Genomic DNA, 20,903 nt, shown 5'->3' on the forward strand with positions numbered 1-20,903 from the left:
AACCGAACAATGTGAAGAATAAATCTAGGTTCGCGGACAGTCGAAGCATAATACTATGCCCACTGCGATAAGCCCGCTAGCTGTATGCAAGTATTTTACACATGCACATATTCTGCTCCTGTGAGCCCCATGCCTATTAAGCATGCTGTATCAAGTTTTCCTTCTCGATGGGTAGCCGTTTTCCTTGGCCTCCTTTTTGAACACTCTCTGGCGGGATTTCAGATTTTCGAAGTCGGTGTATGCTCCCGAAAGTGAGGCGAGGAGTAACAAGTAGTTTGCAGTGGGGCTGGACAGGTGCCAGGGACGAGTCTGCCAAGGATGTTGAAAGCATTCGATCAATCTGCAAGAAGAGCAGCTGGTTCGGCAGATCTTCGAAAGTGATTGGTAGGGTCCCGAAGCTATCCGTCCTCTCACTTCAATAACGAAAAGCGGGCACAGTACAACGGCAATTATAGAGTATGGCCGGCCATCATATAGGCCTGGCATGACAAACAAGGCCTAGTTTGAGCTTAACTACCTAGTACTTAGTAGCTGATCTGGTACCATCGGCAGCAGCAAGACCAAGAAGGTCTGATAAAACATCGTGCTCGGTTCGTGCGTACATTGGCACTGTGTACACTTTCGGAAACGGACACGCTCGACGTATGCTGCCATGGGTTGGTGATCTTGGACCTGTTGAGCAATGGGCTCGACTAGCCGAGTTTTGAGGCGTCCAGCCAAAGCACATAGGTGTATTTGGAACACGTATGGGAATGACAGTTGGTGAAGGCTCGTGGCAACAAAGGTCAAGAAGTTGCATTGCACACGCACAGCATGTGCGTAGGTAAGTAGCTGGCTTGCCGAATTGGGCAGACTCCTGCAGGTGGTGGTGTACTATGCGAATCCTCGGAAACACTCCCGGTGCCTTGTTCTGCAGGTGGGACACAAAGGAGGAAGAAGCTTCAAGCGAAGGAGGGTGTGATGTATAGATAATCGGACAGTTGCATGCTAAAGTCGCATCAGTGGGTGATGTTTTCCCCTTTTCCTGACAGCAGCCCAAGGTTCTGTCCATTTGATGCCGTTGGACTCGGAGTGGAGAGAGTCCGTCCGTCCTTTGGATATCATAAAGCCCGACTGCGAGAGAATCCCTTTGCATTCAGACGAGAAGCCCACCTGCCCACCTTCGCAGGTATTTCTGTAAATATTTCACGCATGCTTGTGGATGTGGTGATCGGACGTTGTCCCGTCTGAAGACGCAGCATCCTGGCGCTAGCCAAGCATTGGGTTTAAGCCCGATCCCTGTGATTACCACGTCAACTCTAGGAGGTAACATTGAAGGGCATAAGAAGCGAGACAAGATACCATGATGCACCGTGCGCGAGACTGGCGTCGCCTAAATTTCTTCGATTGAGGGGATTGCGGGCCATGGGAGCATTTTGTCAGCTCAGAAGAGAATGGGAAAAGCCTCGGGAGCTTCCAATTCAAAGCCACCCAAGGAGCTAGTCACTGCGTGTGGTACAAGACGATGCTACTGAAAACAAGGCCCATTGATATTTCAGTAGTGTGGTTTGACAACTGATGATTGCCAATGCGGACGCATGTATGCGTCGTCCTTGGCGTGGTATCGTAATCGATGTAAACCGCCCTTCATGTCTTCGTCACTCTGTTGGCATATGGATGAAGAGCAGAGAGATCCAACGCCGAGGCAGGTAGTACGAAATAAGCGCGCATTTATCGGGACTTCTGAAAGTTCCCTGTGGGAAAAGCGTTTTCCATCGGTGGCTGGCATGCAGAACAGCTCTTTAATCCAACCAGAGATTACAGCTCGCTTTGCAAACAAAGTTTCTGTGACTTGACAGAGGTCCTTACGCTGTCTGGCAGGGTGGCTGGACATCAACAGCAAGCATACTGTGAAGTCCAGGTCAGCCAGTGGTCTCTCGGTCAAAACTTTAGAACATGAGCGAGGCGTTTGCCTACAAGCCCAGCAGCCCAGCAAGGCTAAATCTACATGGCTAATAATAGTCCATGCCGGGCCGGGTACGGTTAATCTTGGGGGCGGTGCTTCCTGGTCTCCGCCCCAGAAGTTGCATCTCCTGCTTCTTCCACAGTGGGGTGTCATAAGTTTTCGACCCCGTTGGAATCATTCAACGCCGCCGGTGTAGTCATCATCTTTGGTGCTTGATGTATGCATCGATATTTGTGTAGTCTCTCCAACCGCAGACTTGGTTCAATGCGATCTTTGGTATGAAGTGGCCGAGAAAATCTGGAAGACACATTAGCATTTGGAATCGAGGCTTTTCTAGCCCTCCACCAGGGTCTCCAAGACTAGGAAGACTCCAAATGTCGTCGAAGCTAGTGCAGTGAGGTTGAGGTTTCAATGTTCACAAGTTCCACATAGCCGAGGCCTCGAGTCGTGTAACGAGTTCTCGAACCTAGAGTCCACTTGCCCGCCTGGAGCGGATATCTGGAGCCCCGAAATTTGGGAGCTCCAAGTGCCAGCTAGTGTCGTTGGCCTCGGAAGCTGTGTGGTCCAAGTATAGATGCACAATTAGCAAACGTCTACGGAGTAGTCTGTTGATCTTCTTGGATGGACAGGTTGGGAGCAATTTTAGAACAGTGGAACTGCAAAGTGGCACCAGGCAACCTAGTAGCTAGTTCAAGTGGTCGGTCGCTCTTGCCTGTTTGCCACTCGACTAGTTGCGGCAGGTACATACACACCGAAATGCTGTGCTGCACTCGTGTTTATGTAAACTGTCAAGTGCGCATTGATTCCTCTTTTGCGGGCATGCCAGGCCAGGAATTTTCGCATCATCTTGCACGGAACCACGGAATCACGGCACGGCACAACACCACGGCTTACTCCCCACAGCGTCTCAGTTACGACACACATCAAAGCCGAGAGCGGTACTTATTCCACACCTTGTGTCTGGCCCGGAACCTTTTCATAGCCGCCATCAAACTGAGAAGCTGGTAGGCTGGCCGCGCCCATCCGATCCATCAGCCCCATCCCTGGCGGGCGCTGGAGCGGATCTCTGGGCCTTTTGTCATCTGAGGGCGGCATCGGGGACTGGTTGACTTAGTTGACTGCGAGAGTACTCTGACCCAACCGGACCAACTGGTAACTAATTACCAACACGGGCCAAAACAAGAACTTTCAACCACAGTCTCACTGTCACCTACCGCTTCCCATTGACTGCCGCAAGGATTCATACACTTCCCCCCGCGGGTGATCCTGGCTGAGCTCAGAGTCGTGCAGCACTTGGCGTACAACCCCGAGTCTCGCCACAGGAATTGGATTTCAGACAACAGACACCGTCCAAAGAGCGAGTGGCACTTGCAAATGTTACTACAACGATATATCAACCTCGTGCCTTGCATTTTTTGACTAGCCAGCCAAATATCCACATCACTGCCTCTCGTCTGGACTCTCAGAACTTCCTTTCTCTCTTCTGAGTGCACATTCTTCAGAGCTCTCTAATCAGACACGCCATATCAAAACCGAATCTATATCACACAGCACGGCGGCCTCTTCGACTTCTGCCTAGTGTACCTCTTCTTCGACTTTGCCGTGATATATCCGCGAAATGGCTGGCTTCGCAGCCTCCAGAAAGAAGCGTTCTGCGGAGCCAGCTCATGATTCCGAGACAGAATCGACTACAACTTCATATCCATTATCGTCTCATCAGCGGCCTCTGAAGCGCCAAGCTCCCTCGCCCGCTCCTATTTCACCTCCTTCACGGGATTCGTCGGGTTTACCTGACAACCAAATCCGTGACCTGTTGCCTATCGTGCCTACTTCAGCTACCACATCGCCTTCAAACTACGGTCGTATCAACGCGGAAAACGAAACTAACTTGGACCTGCTTGAGAGCATGCCGAATGAAGTCAATTATTATCGACAACGCATCTTGAGGAAAATGCCAGGTCAAAGTAGCACCGCCAGTGGCAAACAGCACCATGATACCACCTTTGAAGGTATGTCCATGACTGTTCACTTTCTTGCTTTGCCCCTGGTTTTGTCATCGTCATCGCGACACATATTCGCCGCAATTTATCTCTGGGTCCGCTATTGCTACCTTCATGCGACCGAGAGCTCTATTTTGTGGTGTGTGTATACCTCTCTGATAGCAATTATGCACCAAATTTAGCTGTCATGCAATCGGAGCCTTAGCTGCTAAGTCCTAGTTGAGCAGAGTCCAAGCTTGGGATCAAGTAGTCTACCTGGTTCAGCTTGGACAGCTTTATCATTCATCGGATGGCACGGGTTTTTTTCATGCAAGAAATGAGTTAGCTGACGTTTTCGCCACAGGCAAGCATCCATCGTCAGAGAAAGCGGTTGAAAGTGCTTCCCGCTCAAGACAAAGTTCAAATTGGGATTCAAACACATCTCTCCTCAATATGCCTCCAGAGCTAATCGATTGCATTCTATCACACCTGTCTGCCACAGACCTGTCCTCCGTTGCCGCCACTTGTCGGAAGCTTCGTAGACAAGCCATATCTGATATCCATTGGCTTCGATGCATCCAGCACAATGTGCCGGGTTTAACATTGACCAACTCGGAGCCTTGCAGCAGCTTCCGGGAGCTTTATATTGCACACGATCCCTTATGGTTTCTACCCAAGTATAAAATCTGGTTCTGTGATAGGGATTTAACGGGCAAACTAATCGTCGTGCGCTTCGACCCACGGAGAGGGTGTATCGAAGGCTACCAATTGTTAGCAGTAAGCAATAGGAACACCTTCGAACATTGGCCAACCGACAGCCAGGTTATCATTCATGGTTTTGAGCCACAAGTCAAGCTGCATCTTGACAAGCCCGTTCTGCAGTTTGATGTCCAAGACAGGCAGAAGACCGGAAATTTTTCCATTAGACGGGGCGCTAACCGCTTTGCTTCCGAAAAGCCTATGGCGCGTGGAAATCGTTCAGATCCGATGTTCAGTAACTTCTTACTCACGCGGCCATTAGACCCTGAAAAGGCGGATGAGAAACTCGCAGCTGACTACCCTTATGATCATGTCTGGCCGCCGCCAACCATCCCAGCTCGTCACCACGTGTCTGGCGCAAGATCTGGTCAAGCTGTCATCGACTTGTCGCAAGATGATCGGCCCAGGTCTCGAGGTGAAGTCTCCGATCAGACCTTCCGTATTCGGCAGTGGATGCAAATGCCAGGAACGCCACCGCCGCCGAGCCTCGTAGGCGGCCAGGCTGGTAGCTTCACAGGCATGGTGCAAGTTCTCAACGGATTAACCGATGCAGACAACGTCATGCTAGCTGCTGGTGCTATGGGCGTCCACATTGGTGAGGAAGTCATCACGTACTCGACTCTTGACCCGGTCCTATATACACCGACGCCGACAAAGCCATGGCGGGGTATATGGGTTGGCGATTATAGTGGCCATGGATGTGAATTCCTGCTCATTAACCAACCTGACGATCCTCATGTCACTGATGCCGAGCTTGGCCTGGTACGAGATGCTGACGAGACGGACAAAGCCTGGGAAAAGCGAAGGAGGGAAGCCTATACGTATCGTGGCCGCCTTGAAGCAATCAAATTGACGGGTGATCCCAACGTGCCGCGGGGTGAGTACACCTTTGTCTGTGATGATCTTGGCCCCGGAGGTTATGTAGGGGTAGCCACCGACCCTCCCTTCGCGGGGGCTAGGGTGGTGAAGAGCAAGGGACACGTTGCTGCAACGGGGTTTATTCAAGGTAAGCAAATGGATCGAGAGTCTTTGAAGGCGTGCAACCCATCATTTTGGGAGATTTCACCGCAGTTAGAACCAATCGCTAATTATACCGGCGTCCACGCTGGCCACACAGACAAGTATATTGAAAGTCAACTCTTGCTCATTGGACCGAATCGGCTGGCTCAGTATTGGGTTGGCTTTGGGCATATCAGTTTCTTTGAGAGGGTTCAAATTGATGAATTGATTGTACCGTAATGGGCGTATCGAGCATCTTTCTTGGGAACTCTTTTTATCGAGGCTGGTATATAAGGATAATTCACACTTTCGCCACTCATGCTGCGGAACTAAAGGGAGCTTGAATTCTTGAAGAGTTCCTAATCGATCCAGCAATTAGCTGAAAAGCATTGCATGTACTAATCTTTACTCTGCTAGCTTCATTAGAGATAAAACTAATATCAAAAGAAAATGTTTTACTAGGAATGATTCTAGCAATTATTACTTCAGTCTAGCGTATCCAGAAAGAATAATGAAATAATTATAACATAAATTGTAATGCATGTCAGCATAGCGTAGTCAATTGGCAGCAGAAGGGTGGTCTGGAATCGAGTTTTGCACCCAACTTGTCTGGAGCATGATGAACCGGCTACGATCCTTGGGAACGAACGATTGATGTAGTTGATTTATGATGCAACGTATCTCTACATACTTAGCTACTAGCACTCTAGGAAGCAATCCTACCACTGGATGGTTCCAGCTAATAGTTGGCTAAATTGTTTAACAAGAATGGCACCTTATGATTGGCCTTGCGACCCCTGCGCTCGACGTGCTCTTTCAATCAATAAGAACATGCCAAGTCTTAGCATTGGAGCTGCTCCAAGATGATGAATTAACGTTAAATTCAGCTTCTCGAAGCGTCATAGGCTATTTGGCTATCGCTTTACAGCTAGCGGATCAAACCTTAGAAGAAAGTCTTGGAGCGATTCGAAGCGATTCGTAGTTTTTGTATCGCCTCAGGATGTTCCCTTCTCGCCGTCTTGGCCCCTTGCCACGCTGCTTCCATGTTACCATATAGAACTTGACGCTTACGGCTCACTGCCTGTGCGCGACGGTCTGCTCCGTCTTCTTTCAACTACCCGTTGACAACTAAGTGGGCTAGCCACTTAGTTGTCAACGGGTATAATCGACCCTCTCTGCCCGGGAGGCCACGCTGCCAGACTGTGCGTGCACACTGCTACGCTGGCACACCGCCAACCCTGCTCTGGCTGCATGGCTTGGTCCCAACTGGAAGTTGACACGCCGTCGTCCCAGGCGAATTCTTGGGCCCAATCGGCTGCGATGCCCGTGGACTCACTCGTACGGAGAATTTAACGGGTCAACGGTCCCCTGCCCACTGTCCACTAACAAACATACGGAGCTCTGTAAAATACGGCGGGCTGTGTTGCCGCCATGTCCAAGCCAGAGGTGGTGGCCAAATCCTCCCTCCGTGGTTAACCGACACAGTGTTCACCTGACCTCTCGAGCCTGACGTCGAGCCAAGACAGCACGGCAAGCAACGGTGCCGCGTCGTCGTGTGTTGGGCCTTTCAATGTTCTGTGCTCAGTTACTTTCAAGGTTCTCGACTGGCAACATTTACATGGAGTAACTACTTAAGTAGTTAATGTGTACCGACTACCGAGTCTGGGGTAAACGAAAGCACTTGTGCCGACCAGCGCCTGGGTCCATCGTGCCTTCCATGTCTGTACATCTCAAACTCGTCCACTCACCCTTGCCCACGTTTTTTCGCTTTGTGCCGCCTTCAGTCGCCTCAACTGCAATCTTGATTCCCCCTTTCTTCCACGGATTTTCATCGAATCGCTTTTACGCCCAGGGCCGCCCGCAATTTGTCTACCATAAACGGAGCGCATATCCTCCGTACTACGTATCGAGTACACCAAACTGCCTTGCGAGAGCATTGTCGTGAGACGCGAACACGCAGACTTCGCCGTTGCGCCTCCTGGCATATTCTTTCTCTTGGCACCTCAACAAAATACCAACCTCACGCTTCTCTGATCCATGGAATTGACTTGCCCCTGAAGATTGATTTCTGGGCGCGGGTCGTGCTTCTGGAAGCAGTGCGCCTGGCCCAAAAACCTGCTGGCTGGTGCTTGCCATCCAGCTCAGTTCACGACAGCTTGGACTGAGATCAGACACGCCGCATCTCACTGCAATCTGCTGCGTCCCCAACAGTCCCGACGAGTCTTTTCCTACAAGCCGTCCGATTGTGATTCCTGTGCAGCTTTGCCGATTCGCAGCAGTATTCTTCTGAGCTCCCATCTTGGGCTGAACTGAACTGGGGTTTCGGTACCATTCCATCGCCGTCGCCGTTGCCGCCAACGCGGATCCAACGTTCCAGCCATGAATCCACGACAACACCGTTGTATATCTCAACGGCTGTTTCGTCTTCACATTTCCCAGCCACGCCCAACGGCAGAATTTTTTTCAACCGCAGTCTATCGACGCACCCCGAGAAGAGCGGAGGCCGGGCGTCACAGTGGCGGTCCGGCCTCGCGGGTGTCGGCGGTACGGCATTCGGTCCGGCCCCGTTCTCAGATCGCGGCTGTCATCGCCAGTCTTGGTTTGCTCTCTCTCGCTCTCTGTGTCTCTCCCTTGTCCCCCACCACTTTGGATGCCCATTATGCATCGTCACCCCCGGTTTCGTCCTCTTCTTTTAAGCCCCAGCCTGCTCCAGCTCCAGAGAACCCCTCCGACAACCGGAATCCCGACCTGCCTCGCTTCCGTATAACTGAAGTCCGTAAGCATGGGGCCGACTCCGACCATCCGTGGGTCATATATGGTGACAAGGTCTACGACATAACGGATTGGGTTCCCGCTCATCCTGGTGGTCAAGTCATTCTGCGCGCCGCCGGAGGATCAATAGACCCTTATTGGAATATTTTTACAATCCACAAGAATCAATACGTTTACGATATCCTGTCCCAGTATCTAATTGGTTATGTTGACCAAGCCGATCTTGTCAATGGCAAGCCTGCGCAAGACCAAATCGAGGATCCTTTCGAAAATGATCCGGAGCGGCACCCGTCGCTTATTACACGGACAGCCAAGCCTCGAAATGCTGAAACGCCAGCAGAAGCGCTCACCGCGCAATTCCTGACACCCAACGAGCTCTTCTACGTGCGTAACCATATGTGGGTTCCCACTGTCGAGGACTCCAAGTCGGATGACTATCGATTGAAAGTCGAGCTTCTTGACGGAACAATGAGGGAATACACCTTGCGGGAACTTAAAACAAGGTTCCTCAGCCGCAAGGTCACTGCCACTTTGCAATGCTCTGGCAACCGTCGCAAGCATATGAGTGATGATTCTGGAAGACAAACAAATGGCCTGCCATGGACATCTGGCGCCATTTCCAACGCCTCCTGGGAAGGTGTTCTTCTTTCAGACGTGCTGGCCGACGCTGGATTTGACATTTCGGAAGCTATGACTGGTTCGAGCGAAACACAACACGTCCAATTCATGGGCTTGGAAGCCTACGGTGCATCCATTCCTATCAAGAAGGCTATTGATCCACAAGGAGATGTCCTATTGGCATACAGCATGAATGATGAACCGCTGCCTCGAGACCACGGATTTCCTCTCAGAGCCATTGTTCCAGGACACGTTGCTGCCAGATCTGTCAAGTGGCTGAATCACATTACCCTTAGCGACGAAGAGAGCACAAGCCAATGGCAACGCAAGGACTACAAGTGCTTCGGCCCAAACCAGATCAAAGTTGACTGGGACGCAGCTCCTGCCATTCAAGAATTACCAGTCCAAAGCGCCATCACTACGTTGAAGCTGGGCAAGTGGCTTGACTCAAAAATAGAGCCCAATGTCTTGAAAAACGACCAAGATCAGACAGTCACGTCGCAGAACCATCCCCAACAAGAAATTAGCATGAGCGGATACGCATTCTCTGGTGGCGGCAGATCTATCATCCGTGTGGATGTATCTTTGGATGGTGGTGGCTCATGGACTCAAGCGTATCTTCTGCCTGATTGCGTGACCAAAAATGGTATGCCATCGCCCTGCCAAGGCCACGGTGCATGGTCCTGGAAGCGATGGGTATTTGAAGGAAGTGTACCGCTGAATGCATTTAAAGACAAACACGGAGGCAGACCCGACGATCCGGTGGCCGCTGCTGCGAATAGCAAGAGTCAGGACGGCGACCAGAAGCGGTGCACCACAGTGTTGGTCAAGGCAACCGATGATGCCTACAACACACAGCCAGAAAGCCATGCCGCGACTTGGAACTTTCGTGGTAACCTAGCCACTGCTTGGCACAGAGTGCAAGTATGTACCGATTGCTCTCGGGCAACTACCAGGCAACAGGACACAAGAAAAGTGATTTAGCAGAAGACGGAACTGTTTTTTTTTCCTCCTGGGATAGGCGAACGTGAATACATCCATCTGGCGAACTAAGGCTGTATACGTATCATCTGAAGGCATTCTGGAACTGTGTGTTAGCGTAACACAGTCGTCCTTGGAGGCGGCTGCATTGAGCGTCGCATAACATTAGTGTGTTGTAGTTATTAATATTGAGTGAACTTGTTCCTTTGTATTCTGGAATCACAGATTCGTAACATTATTAGTGCAGCCAGCGTTAGTGGGCTGCTCCGCCCCAGGGTAGTTCGAGGGTCTGATGTTTTCTTGGCTTGCGTGTTGCTGCCTGCGGACAATTTCTTCTCATGGCATCTTCTACATGGATTGCTACAAAAGCCCCAAGGTATGTGAAATGGAGAGCATAAGCAGAAATAAAATGACATTTGTTACATCTATCGGTTCAAATACTTCCCCGGCAGCTACATGTTCAGCCACGGTATGCGAAGAGCATCATCCCTGACTGTAGTCTGACCCGAGCCTCTGTCCGTAGTGGTACATATTAAATACACAATTACAATGAAGTTGCGCTATTAACCACAACTATCACGCAACATGCCTCTTTTAATCTTCATTGTCCTCACCATCTGTGAAGTACTCAAATTCACCAGGTGTTGGCGCCTCCTCATCCCCTTCTCCATCCTCGTCAACGGCAGTCAGTACACCAGCTGCGGCTGCGGCTCCTGCGCCGATCCCGCTGTTTCCGCTGGGTGTCTGCGGGTCACCCAAAAACGATCCTTGGCCGCGAAGAAGCTGGCCCATCACCTGGCTACTGCCTGCCGCACGTGTTGGGTCAACAAGGCCGTCCAACAAAGTCGTGGTCGGTCTACCAGATCGGCCGCCCGCGCCGCTTCGGCCTTGACCTGCCACCGGAGCACGCTCGGTAGTGACCTTCTTGAGTTTCTCTTCGATGAGGGATTTCGGCTCGTCGGGTTTGGTATCGTCGAGCAGTAGCGGGCCACCTGTAGGCTGTGCCCGGGGTTAGCAAAATTAATCAAATTGAATATCGCATCGAGGGATGAGGTAATCATTACCTTTTTGACTGGCTTGTATCGCCCGGCTACAAAGCTGACATACTTCAGTTGTCCCGGCAGAACACGACTCATATTCTCAATGTCATAGCCGACCTTCTCCTTCTCCGGTTTTTTCTTGGTTTCGGCAGAAGCAATGTCTTTATCATCCGTGTCCTTCTTGTCCTTGGAATACTCTTTCTTCTCCTCATCTACATCCATCTTCTCAGCACCCTTGGCAGGTGCAGTATCAAGATCCATACTTTCACGTCGCTGAGCACGCTCCTTCTTCTGGGCTCGGCGCTTGGCTTGGGCGGTTGTTGACAGAATCGCCGTAGCAATCATGGCAGGGCCCTCCTCAACCCTCACTTCTTGCTCTGGTGGATAGTCGAACAGGCTCTGTCGGGTGGCACAGTGGAATTTAATGTCGGGCATCTCTAGGTCATGGTCAAGGCCAATGATGGCTGTAGGAGAAAAGCTCAGAGAAAGGAAGTGCGTGAAGGGGAACCAGTACCAATACTGAGTAAACACAGCCATTCCAACTATTCCGGCCATATTGAGATTACCAGTCTGCGTTTGGAGGCCGATGGTGCAGTTGCGACCACCAGCGTCAATGATACCAAGAGCGAGGGCAGCGCCAAACTTGGTCATGGCATCTTCGTGGCGGTCACCAACAACCTTCTTAAGCGTTTTGCGGATAGCGGAGACCTTGGGGTTCATAACATCGTTCTGTTGTACCATAATCATCGAGAGGGCGATGAGGGCTCCCTGTCGAACAAAGTCGGTGGGGTCCTTCATCATTGGCTCGAGGAGATCAATAGCCTCATCGAGGCCAGTTCCGGCGCAAGAAATACCCAGAGCCATGGCGGATCCGTAGCGCACATGAGGGTTATACGACTCAGAGAGGAGCTCAACCATTCGAGGAACGCTGCCAGGCTTACGGAACAGGATAAAGCCCAAACTCATGACGGCAATTCGACGAACATCGTCATTCACATCGCTGACAGCAGTGTGAAGCAGCTTTCGGATGGCTTTGTTGCTTCCGGTTCCGCAGTAGGCCAAGGCCACTGTCATGATGCCACCATATCGAAGTGTTGCATCCGGGTCGTTGAGAAGTCCTTCTACTAAAACATCTGCTCCTTCTTGTCGGCCAAACATGATGAGCGCCATACCCAGAGCAACACCGCGAACAATCTTCTCGTGTGTTGTCTCGTGAGCATATGTGATCATGACTTCCAGAGCCTTCACATTGCCTGTTCCTAACATGATGAGACCCATTGCCAGACCAACGGCCTCACCGTTGAGTGCTGAGTCTTGGAAAAGGATGTTTCTAAGCTTGTCAAAGATCTCCATATCCCCCGTGGCCATGCCGGCAATACCAAGTCCAAGAGCGCCGCCATGCTGAACGACTTCCTCTTCAGCTTGACTAAACTGGGCTTTAAGGTAGTCCAAAGCATCGGCGCCGTGGTTGGCGTGGATAAGACCATAGGCATATAAGGCACCACCTTGGCTGAATATCGAGCCACTGCTAAGGCCTCCCTGCCGAGGCAAATACGGCTCAAGAAGCTTTCTAGACTGTGATAAATTGCCTCGATGAATGACTCCAAGTGCTGCCGTAGCAGTGAACTTTGACCAGTTGACAGCCTTGCCTAGCCACTCCAAATTATCGCGGAAGAATTTGTCATTTGTTGTCCCTTGGTTCATGAATGCATTACAAAAGGTGACAGCGGTGTGGAAAATCGAGTTGCGTCCCTCAAGGCTATCGCGTACCTTGTTCAAAATGCTAAGATCGGTGTGGTTATTGCGGTACAGGAACTCAAGGTTTAGACGAATAGTCTTTGATCCGTCAAGAATTGATCGGATGTTGCGATAAACTTTGGCCTCGCCTTCAGGCAAGTCTTCTTCGGGGTCTCCCTGTTGATTGTCCAAAAGAGGTTCGCTTTCTGTGGCCTGATCCAAGGCTTCAACATCTTCCTTTCTAGGTTTCGCTGCCGGTAAAGATGCGAGTACCCTGCCTAGAAATTCTTGTGTGCCATTATCGTGCAAATCGAATGCTATTTGATAAGCGTTGGCAACGGAGGTACGGTCACCATTAGAGACTAAAGTACGGAGCATGCGTGAAGCCTCATCGTCCGAATTGAGGTACACAACGCATCTCGCAATGGCAAAGTAATCCGGATTGGGAATGTCGTTCAGTAGGTCAAGAATTAGTTGCAAAATCTCGGTACGGAAGCTTCGCTCCTGCACGATGTCCATGCAGATACCAAGCGTGTACTCCATGAGTTCCTCGGCTGGGCCTTGGAGTCCATCCTGTGACTTGAACCTAGCGTTCTTTTCGTCTTCACTCGCCTGCTTAATAACGCGCCGCAAAACTTCAAGATTTCTGGCTTCTACGGCAATACCAACAACTTGCCTGTATCGGCCTTGCTTCAAGCAGCTTGCAAACAGACGCTCAATCACGCGCTGTAAGGAGTCTTCAGTGTCTTGGTTGGGCAGCTCGGCGATGGAGCCGGATCTGCCCTGCTTGACTACAGGCTGAAAAGTGGCGTCGAGTATAGTGTTTTCGAGTGAGGTACGCGAAAGGAGCGACTTGGGGGGCAGCGTTGTGTGGGAGAATGGAGTGGTTGGGGACATGACAGCACTGTCAGAGGCATTGGAGAAGGTTGTTGTGAGTTCCGGTAGATCGGTCTTCTTCGAAGCGCGTGGTTTGGAGTTCTTTGCAGCGGTGGTAGCAATGTACTGATCGACGCATTTGGAGATGATAGTCTCTTCAAACTCGCCGGGCGAGTCCAGCTTGAAGAGGTCTCCAGCAGCCAAAGCGAACACCATGCTGTCGTTGTATGCTTGAAGATGGTAATAAACCTTGGCGAGGACAAGAGCGGCGAGCTGTCGTTCGGGGAAAGACTCATCTTCATACAATGCCTCGCTAGCCAAGAAAAAAGAAAGCATTAGAGCGTGTACTCGATTGATGCAACTGCTCCGCCAACCTTCATGGCTTGATGGATGGCAGGATTGGCAACTTACATTTGGTTCAGGGCGCCGGCCACCTCGGTCCATACAGTGTCGATGTCATCGTTCAAAGTCTGCAAGGCAAAAACCTTGAGTTCAGGCTCCTCATCGGCAAGGAAGGCCAGAACTCCAGTGGCCGATACAAGACCAGGCATGATGATGTCGCGAGGGTAGAAATACCAAGGAGCTCTCGGGCGGATAGGGAGAGATCTGGGATGGTGACGGTGCAGGTACAAAACAGAAGGTTGAGGTAGAGCGACTCGCAAGGCAAGAGATGCGGGTTTGCGCCAACGAAAGCAGAAGCAGAATCGGACCCAGAGAAGAGAGTTGAGGTGCTGTTGCTGAGGATGAGAATGAGGAGGAATGTCCAGACGTGAAGCAAGTGGCGTTTTGCGCCAGTTAATATCTTACAGGATAAGATCCACGTCAGGCACAGCTCTGCCTTGAGCACGCACAGACCACTTGCAGGTCGAGAAACTTTCCGCTAGAGGACGACGCAGCTAATATACACGTGACTCGTCGTCACATGACGGCTTGCTGTTATAAGCGCCAGGTTAAGACTTTTGGACTGTGGTCGATCAAACGATATTTTCCTGCAAACGAGTACTACGTAGAGCGTTGAAGATCAAACTGGCACAAGGCATAAAGTGAGGGAAGCATATATATATCTATGTCCTGGATTTTAAACCGCCCGGATTATTTCCCCTCCGGTGCCTTGAGCATAGTTAGCTGGAAAATGGCCCATCAAGGAGGATCGACGGCTAAGTTTAGTCATTCATTGTCTGCCCTTAGTGTGTCTATGCCTGCAAGTATGCTTCCATGATAGGTGTCCTCGAAGTAATCGATAAGTAGAGTTATAGCCGTCATTGAGCAACCTGACCATGTGTACTGAGTAAGTACCTTAGTTAGGTAGGCATACAGAGTCTTCATGCGCTACCCGCGCAACGAGGCTTGACGCCAAATCACAATGACTTCATTTAGCTTTTCCTGCACTGCCTTGACTTGATATGACTTAGGAAAATGATTCCTAGGTCAAATGGACTTGGAAACATGGGAGACCTCTGGCATTCATCAAGGCAATAACAGTTGATAGACCGCCCAAGTGGTTTGCTGGCCTGTTGGCCCTGTGCTCCGTTCGGAGACAACCACGACGCAATTCGTACCAACTCGGCAAATAGTGGGTCGAAGAGCCAAATGCGCCGTCCCGGTGGACGTTTGGTCGAATAGCACAACTCAAAAAAAAAAGTGTCTCGTTGACTGGCTCGTCTGGCGCATTCACACATTTGCCCGACTCCTCCCATGTGTCCTCACCTCATTCATGCCATTCATATATCCATCGCCAAGGTCCCGCGCCAGCCCATCACAACACCATTTCGATCGAGAAGCCTCGGCAGCCGCCATGTTGCAGTCGGACATTAACTAGATAGCTTTGATTTCACCTCATCCGTCTCAGCCACCGCAACAGCGCACAGCGCCTGCCTTGCCTGCTGCGTTCAGCTTTGTTCTACCCCCCGCGTCCACGCCACGTCTTTTCGCACATTGGACATTGGCTCAACAACTTGCTTGTCCCGCGACGGCGTGACAATGTCCACTTGCGAATGCGATACGCCGACCACGATCGCATCGTTTGCGCGCCCGATGAGCTTTTAATCTCCCCTCGATACGTTTTCGCAATCGACTGGTGTGTGCTCTGGCAGCGACATTGTCCGATGACTGCAGCTTGTGTCGACAACTTTGCCCAATCCATCCGATATCTCTCCCCCTGAGCGCCGTCCGCGACCAACGCGAACCCAGCAGCAAATAATCCCACGGAATTGCACACACTGCCCATTATGGATCTGCGTTCTGTGCTCAACACTTCCGACAATGGCGAACGCGGCCCGCCGAAAGCCCCCCCTACGCCTCAGCAACAGCATCAAAGCCGCCCGGCCCAAAGTCCTGCCCAGTATGGATATCGAGATTATGGTCAACAGCCGCCTCATCCATCTCCCGGCAAGCCGATAGGTCAAGATTATCCTCGACAGCCTCACCAGCAACCACCGAGTGCATACCCCCCGCCGTCGCCGTACCAAACTTCACCCGCACAATACCCGCCACGTGCGTCGCAGTCTCTCCCTCATCACTCAGGCCCTTTTCACGATGCGCGATCTCCTGGAGGCATGCCGGCGCCGGCGCAGTCGCCATACCGACCTACACCGACTCCGACCAATGCCCCTGGAGGCTCGACGGGATATCCATTCCCTCCCACCCAAGTGGTCCAAGAGATGACCAGTCCTAACCAACGGCATCATTACCCCCCTGGCCACTACGCCCAACAATCGCAAAGCCAAGACGTCTATGCACAGAGGGACGGTGCACACTCGTCTGGAGGTTATGTGCAACAGCACCAAGTCCCACAAACACCCCCAATCAGTACGGCTGCGGGCCCATCACAACAATATTTGCACCAACGATCACATTCTACACAGTCTACACCAACACCAACCTCTGCCCATAGCCAACAGCATTTCGGTCCGCCACATGCTCACGGTAGTCCTGTTCAGGCTTCACGCCCGAGTATTGAGTACCGACAACCTTCACAACCTCCCACACCTCTCGGCCCGCCACAAACAAGCGGTGCTCGCCCTGCTCCAGGCCCACCAGGGAGCTTTACACACCCGCCTAGTCCATACCAGCAAAGGGTGACAAGTATAGGGAATGGTCCTCAACCGCAGTCACCTGCATCAGCTAATGCAACTTTGCGTCGGGTGTCAGGCCCCGGTCATCAAGAATCACCAGTAGCGGATCCTCACCAACGCTCCAAGTCTCTCCATTCTCGAGAGCCTAGCTTATCCATTAGCCCTCGGACACGAGTAGCCTCCATCGCTAGCAATTCAGACCGTGCGGTGGCATCTCCAGTTGATATGGAGAAAAAATCTCTCCCGGTATCCCAAACAGTCATGGTAGACTCGGACCGCGCCGTCACTCCCGCGAAACGCAAGCTGGATGACCGGAATCTCAGTCCCAAGGAGCTAGAGCGCAAGGAGACCCGGCCACCGCCGGGTGAGTTAAATGGCGCCCACATAAGCAACAGTCAAATTACATCAGCCCAATCTGCCCCGAGGAAAAAGCGCATCTCACGAGCGCAGCCGCCTATCTGGGCCCAGACCGCCCACTCACTCGGCGGCAAGATGCCCAACCAGGCCAATTTCGTCCTTCAGAAGCGCATGCACTCGCACATAAACGGGAAAGTAGATGGAGTTAATAAAGGCGACAGATCCAGTCGACATGCTTCCCCTGAGGCAGCACGTACATCAACATCTACAGCTTCGAAACCGGCGCCTGCAGTCGTGGAAGCCGGACCACAGGACATTTTGGGGCCTTGGGAAGCTAGCATAACCGGTGTTAAGCCGTACGAGGAGATATCAAAAACGGTAGCGGATTTTGTCTTCATCCACGTCGTGAATAACCCAGACATCAAGGAGATTACGAGCCGGGGCATTCAATTTGAGATTGAAGCGAAGCTTGGTACGCTCATCGACAAGGACACCAACTATCGTGTGGACAGATTATTAGACACAGAGTGCGTTCTTCATGACACGGGCAGAATCGCGTTCAAAAGCAGCATGACGGAGGTAAGTGCCAGCCCACTTCCACGGAATATGGATTCACCAGCTTAATCGGCTTGAAAATACTCGGCGCTTGATTAACATTTTGTAGGCGCACCACAAAGCATTCAACGACTTCTTGAACCAGATAGTCATCCAGACAGACCCACGCGCCCCGAACGGGGCTGGTCGCGTTCAAGTTCATTACAAACATCGTCGCGAAGTCGACCGGTACTTTGAACTCCCTCCAGACCTGCAGAATCGTCTGCCGGGATGTGTGAGGTCCAGGCTAGGGTCTCGCGTCAGAAACGTCAAAGCTAGAGTAACATATGACCAAAAGACAGGTCAGGTTCTCAACAAAATCGTCAAAGCTAGAGTAGCGGACATTGATATCCACATGCCGACAAGCCCTATGGACTGTCGACTCAGTATCAATCTTGAAATGAATTGGGATGGCCCGGTGGAAGAGCTGGAGCGGCTAGGGCCTACTCAAAACGACAAGGCATCGGAGAGGCAAAAAGACCGCTTGAGTTATACTCAAGGACATTATCAAATCGACCTGACACAGGTCACACTATCAACATCAGGTCCATCGGTAAGAGTGCTGACTATTCTGTAAGTACCGTATGCATGCTGACACAATAGGTAGAGTACCCAGAAAATGGAAAAGGAGCACGAACTCGAAATCGAACTGGCTTCCGCAATTGTGCTTGACCAAGGGGCGAAGGCCATGAGCGGGGCGCCTCACCGCTACCAGGAGTTGATTGAGGGTTTACTGGACAATGTACGAGTACTGGCGCGGAAGGCGCGAGAATTTGGGTGATATGGAAGACCACAATTGTACGGGACCCCCCCTTCCCCCAGCATACAAATGTCATGGCAATAGACGAATGCTACATGCCTGTCACAGTAGCCATTGTATGGTCGCCCCTCATTTTTTTTAATACCCCATAGCATCGTGATACCAAGTGGAAGCGACACGACGGATTTTGATTTGTCAAGGTGTAGGCTGAACGAGGGAAAGGAACTTGTACTTAGCGGGAGACAAAAACATTGGTGGCGGTCGGTGCTGCTGTACGTTGATATCGAAAAAAGGGATATGGGCAGGATACGGTGATTTTACAGGATGGATATTAGGCGTGGCGCACAAATTGCATTACGTTTCGAATTCAACCCCTCCCCCGTCTACATGCTCTGCTTCATCTCATCCGTTGACCCCGTGGTTCACAAGATGTAATATATTCTCGGGGTGCTTTTGAGGATGCGAATCACGGCCACAGAGTTGGTCATTGGACTTGGCAAACCATCGAGAGTCCCCGAATTATGCGTGCTTGAATGAGGTTGTCGTCTGATTTTCTATCATCAAATGCCAATACCACACAGACAGCACGCTCCAGACGGCTTGAAAGGGTTGATGGACACACTCCGCAGGGGAAGACCGCAATCATGCAGAGAGGCTGACTTCTTCTGTTCTTCGGCAAGCAGATCTCGTCACCGTGATGGATGTTGGCCACGTCAAGATGAGGGGCTGAGGGACGGGGGATGGTGGCGCTGGTTATTGGTAGGAGTTGGCCGATAACAGCTGACACTTATTTTGAAGAGACCAATGCACCCACCCATACGGCGGAGGAGGATATGTAGAGTACAAGAATGGCAAGGATCGCGGACGGGCATGATGGCCTAAGAGTTTTTGGTATTGGCTGTTTACCAAAAGGAGCTATATCAGAGTGGCTCTCGGGCTGAAACTAACAAGCAAGTGAGTTCCTCGGTGTAAGCAAGTCATTGATGTCACGCATCTGACGATACCACCATATCCTGGGGTTATAGAATCCGGGGTAGGAAATCTTGATGATGCAGGCAAGGTGTCGCCCAAAAAGGCACATAACCCATCCCAGTTTTGACTTCTTCGAGGCTGATATGACATGTGCCACGGTATCCGATGGACCCAAACCAGTCAAATCACGACATACAAGGCACCACGTAAATCAGCGACATGTAATGGCTTGTCCTGTCCCTCATTCCCTGATTTGCCCCACGTTGCCGATTTCTATATTCGGATATGGCCGTGAACTTTTGGAGATTTGGGAGAAAGTTTCCCGCTTCCGTGGACAATCCGCAGAAGCCGTAATGCACTTATTTTACACTACCCGCTATTACGGCCAGCCAGTTATCGAATATAAAGCTATAACAGCTAATTCAGCTGGCTTAGCGCTGTTCTCGTTGTTATTCTTGGGGCTTTGAGCGCTAAATTGCACTTGCTTCGGGCTTTGAAGACCGCTAATGCCAGCTGAATTAGCTGTTATAGCTTTATATTCGATAACAATATCCATAATGCACTTGCTCTCAAATCAAGAGCCACACGGCGTCGCATGGTCCAGAAAATGATGCAGAATGCGCGCAGAGGCTTGGTTAGGCTGGGAATCCCGACAGATTTTGATGACGTGGGCGGTTGTCGTAGTCCAATCATCACCAACCCAACGCCACCATGTTTGTTTGCCAAGTAAGAGCAATGAAGAGGAAGGGGAAAGTCATGCAGCCCCGGAGCTCGCCGATGCGTGTACGTGCGAATTGAGTTAGCAGCTGGTGAGCGATATGCCGTACGAAGGAGAAGTGGACAAGCATGTATATCTCTTGATAGCTTGATCGATGGCCAGATAGCAGCGGCTGTAACGAGTGCCTACATGGCATCCACTTGGTTTGGTTCGTATGGGGACAAATGCGCATCACACGTCAGGCGACATAAAGAACAGACAATATGAGCCGCAGGGCCGGTTTCACAGGATAGCATTGAAAACGGGGCACCTGTGTGCTTTGATGCAATGGCACGGGTTTGGGCGCGAACGGAGGGGCTCGTATTGTTAAGCGGCGGTAATGGTAGACGAGTAGAAGAGAAAGACGAAGTAGAAAAAGAAAAAGAAGGTGATGGAGGTGATGAAGATGATGAAGCAGCAGCAGCTTATCTCCCCGCTCAATTCAGGCCCATCTCCAGCCTATCGATGACAAACTTTACACCAATCGATTGATGTTATCGGAGCGCAGAAAGTGGTCCAAGCGCTTCGTACCTTAAACCCGGAGTTTTACGGGGTACCTGGGTCGTATCTGGGCCCAGGCATCAATCTGCTCAACGGTTCAAATCAATTGACCACATCCATGCTTTTATCTCGTTTATCTCTGCGCCCTGCTCCACTGGCTCTATCACTCCTCAGCTAGCATC

General features: G+C 51.2%; 4 protein-coding genes across 5 annotated transcripts; 3 read left to right on the forward strand and 1 right to left on the reverse strand.

Annotated features, from left to right (window-relative positions):
* Positions 1–2,769: 2,769 nt before the first annotated feature.
* Positions 2,770–6,177, forward strand: J3458_012881 (uncharacterized protein). 2 transcript variants are annotated; one of them, XM_066120178.1, is made up of 2 exons: positions 2,770–3,954; positions 4,289–6,177. In XM_066120178.1, the coding sequence occupies exons 1-2, from the start codon at positions 3,564–3,566 to the stop codon at positions 5,920–5,922; spliced, it is 2,025 nt and encodes a 674-aa protein (XP_065974813.1). In that variant the 5' UTR covers positions 2,770–3,563; the 3' UTR covers positions 5,923–6,177. The 2 variants fall into 2 exon arrangements, with proteins under 2 accessions (XP_065974813.1, XP_065974814.1); XM_066120179.1 differs by having other exon boundaries at positions 2,782–5,689; positions 5,801–6,177.
* Positions 6,178–7,320: 1,143 nt separating this feature from the next.
* Positions 7,321–10,302, forward strand: J3458_012882 (uncharacterized protein). Its single transcript, XM_007810522.2, has one exon. It carries the CDS (start codon positions 8,062–8,064, stop codon positions 10,054–10,056), a length of 1,995 nt encoding a protein of 664 aa, XP_007808713.2. The 5' UTR covers positions 7,321–8,061; the 3' UTR covers positions 10,057–10,302.
* Positions 10,275–14,532, reverse strand: RPN2_1 (proteasome regulatory particle base subunit). Its single transcript, XM_007810521.2, has 3 exons — positions 14,118–14,532; positions 11,118–14,019; positions 10,275–11,052 (listed from the first exon to the last, which is right to left on the reverse strand). Exons 1-3 carry the CDS (start codon positions 14,255–14,257, stop codon positions 10,648–10,650), a joined length of 3,447 nt encoding a protein of 1,148 aa, XP_007808712.2. The 5' UTR covers positions 14,258–14,532; the 3' UTR covers positions 10,275–10,647.
* An 831-nt stretch (positions 14,533–15,363) lies between these two features.
* On the forward strand, positions 15,364–20,777 carry CET1_1 (mRNA-capping enzyme subunit beta). Its single transcript, XM_007810520.2, has 3 exons — positions 15,364–17,716; positions 17,802–18,284; positions 18,339–20,777. The coding sequence occupies exons 1-3, from the start codon at positions 15,935–15,937 to the stop codon at positions 18,510–18,512; spliced, it is 2,439 nt and encodes an 812-aa protein (XP_007808711.2). The 5' UTR covers positions 15,364–15,934; the 3' UTR covers positions 18,513–20,777.
* The last annotated feature ends 126 nt before the right edge of the window (positions 20,778–20,903 follow it).

This window comes from Metarhizium acridum, assembly GCF_019434415.1.
Source record: "Metarhizium acridum strain ARSEF 324 chromosome Unknown scaffold_272, whole genome shotgun sequence".
Taxonomy (NCBI): domain Eukaryota; kingdom Fungi; phylum Ascomycota; class Sordariomycetes; order Hypocreales; family Clavicipitaceae; genus Metarhizium; species Metarhizium acridum.

Excerpts from the sequence above, each read along its gene's own strand:
- RPN2_1 (XM_007810521.2), bottom strand. The coding sequence starts at position 14,257 with ATGCCTGGTCTTGTATCGGCCACTGGAGTTCTGGCCTTCCTTGCCGAT. Across the intron at positions 14,020-14,117 it reads GCCGGCGCCCTGAACCAAAT|CGAGGCATTGTATGAAGATG; the intron begins GTAAGTTGCCAA and ends TTTCTTGGCTAG. Across the intron at positions 11,053-11,117 it reads GATACAAGCCAGTCAAAAAG|CCTACAGGTGGCCCGCTACT; the intron begins GTAATGATTACC and ends CCCCGGGCACAG.
- CET1_1 (XM_007810520.2), top strand. The coding sequence starts at position 15,935 with ATGGATCTGCGTTCTGTGCTCAACACTTCCGACAATGGCGAACGCGGC. Across the intron at positions 17,717-17,801 it reads TCAAAAGCAGCATGACGGAG|GCGCACCACAAAGCATTCAA; the intron begins GTAAGTGCCAGC and ends AACATTTTGTAG. Across the intron at positions 18,285-18,338 it reads TATCAACATCAGGTCCATCG|AGTACCCAGAAAATGGAAAA; the intron begins GTAAGAGTGCTG and ends CACAATAGGTAG.
- J3458_012882 (XM_007810522.2), top strand. The coding sequence starts at position 8,062 with ATGAATCCACGACAACACCGTTGTATATCTCAACGGCTGTTTCGTCTT.
- J3458_012881 (XM_066120178.1), top strand. The coding sequence starts at position 3,564 with ATGGCTGGCTTCGCAGCCTCCAGAAAGAAGCGTTCTGCGGAGCCAGCT. Across the intron at positions 3,955-4,288 it reads CCATGATACCACCTTTGAAG|GCAAGCATCCATCGTCAGAG; the intron begins GTATGTCCATGA and ends TTTTCGCCACAG.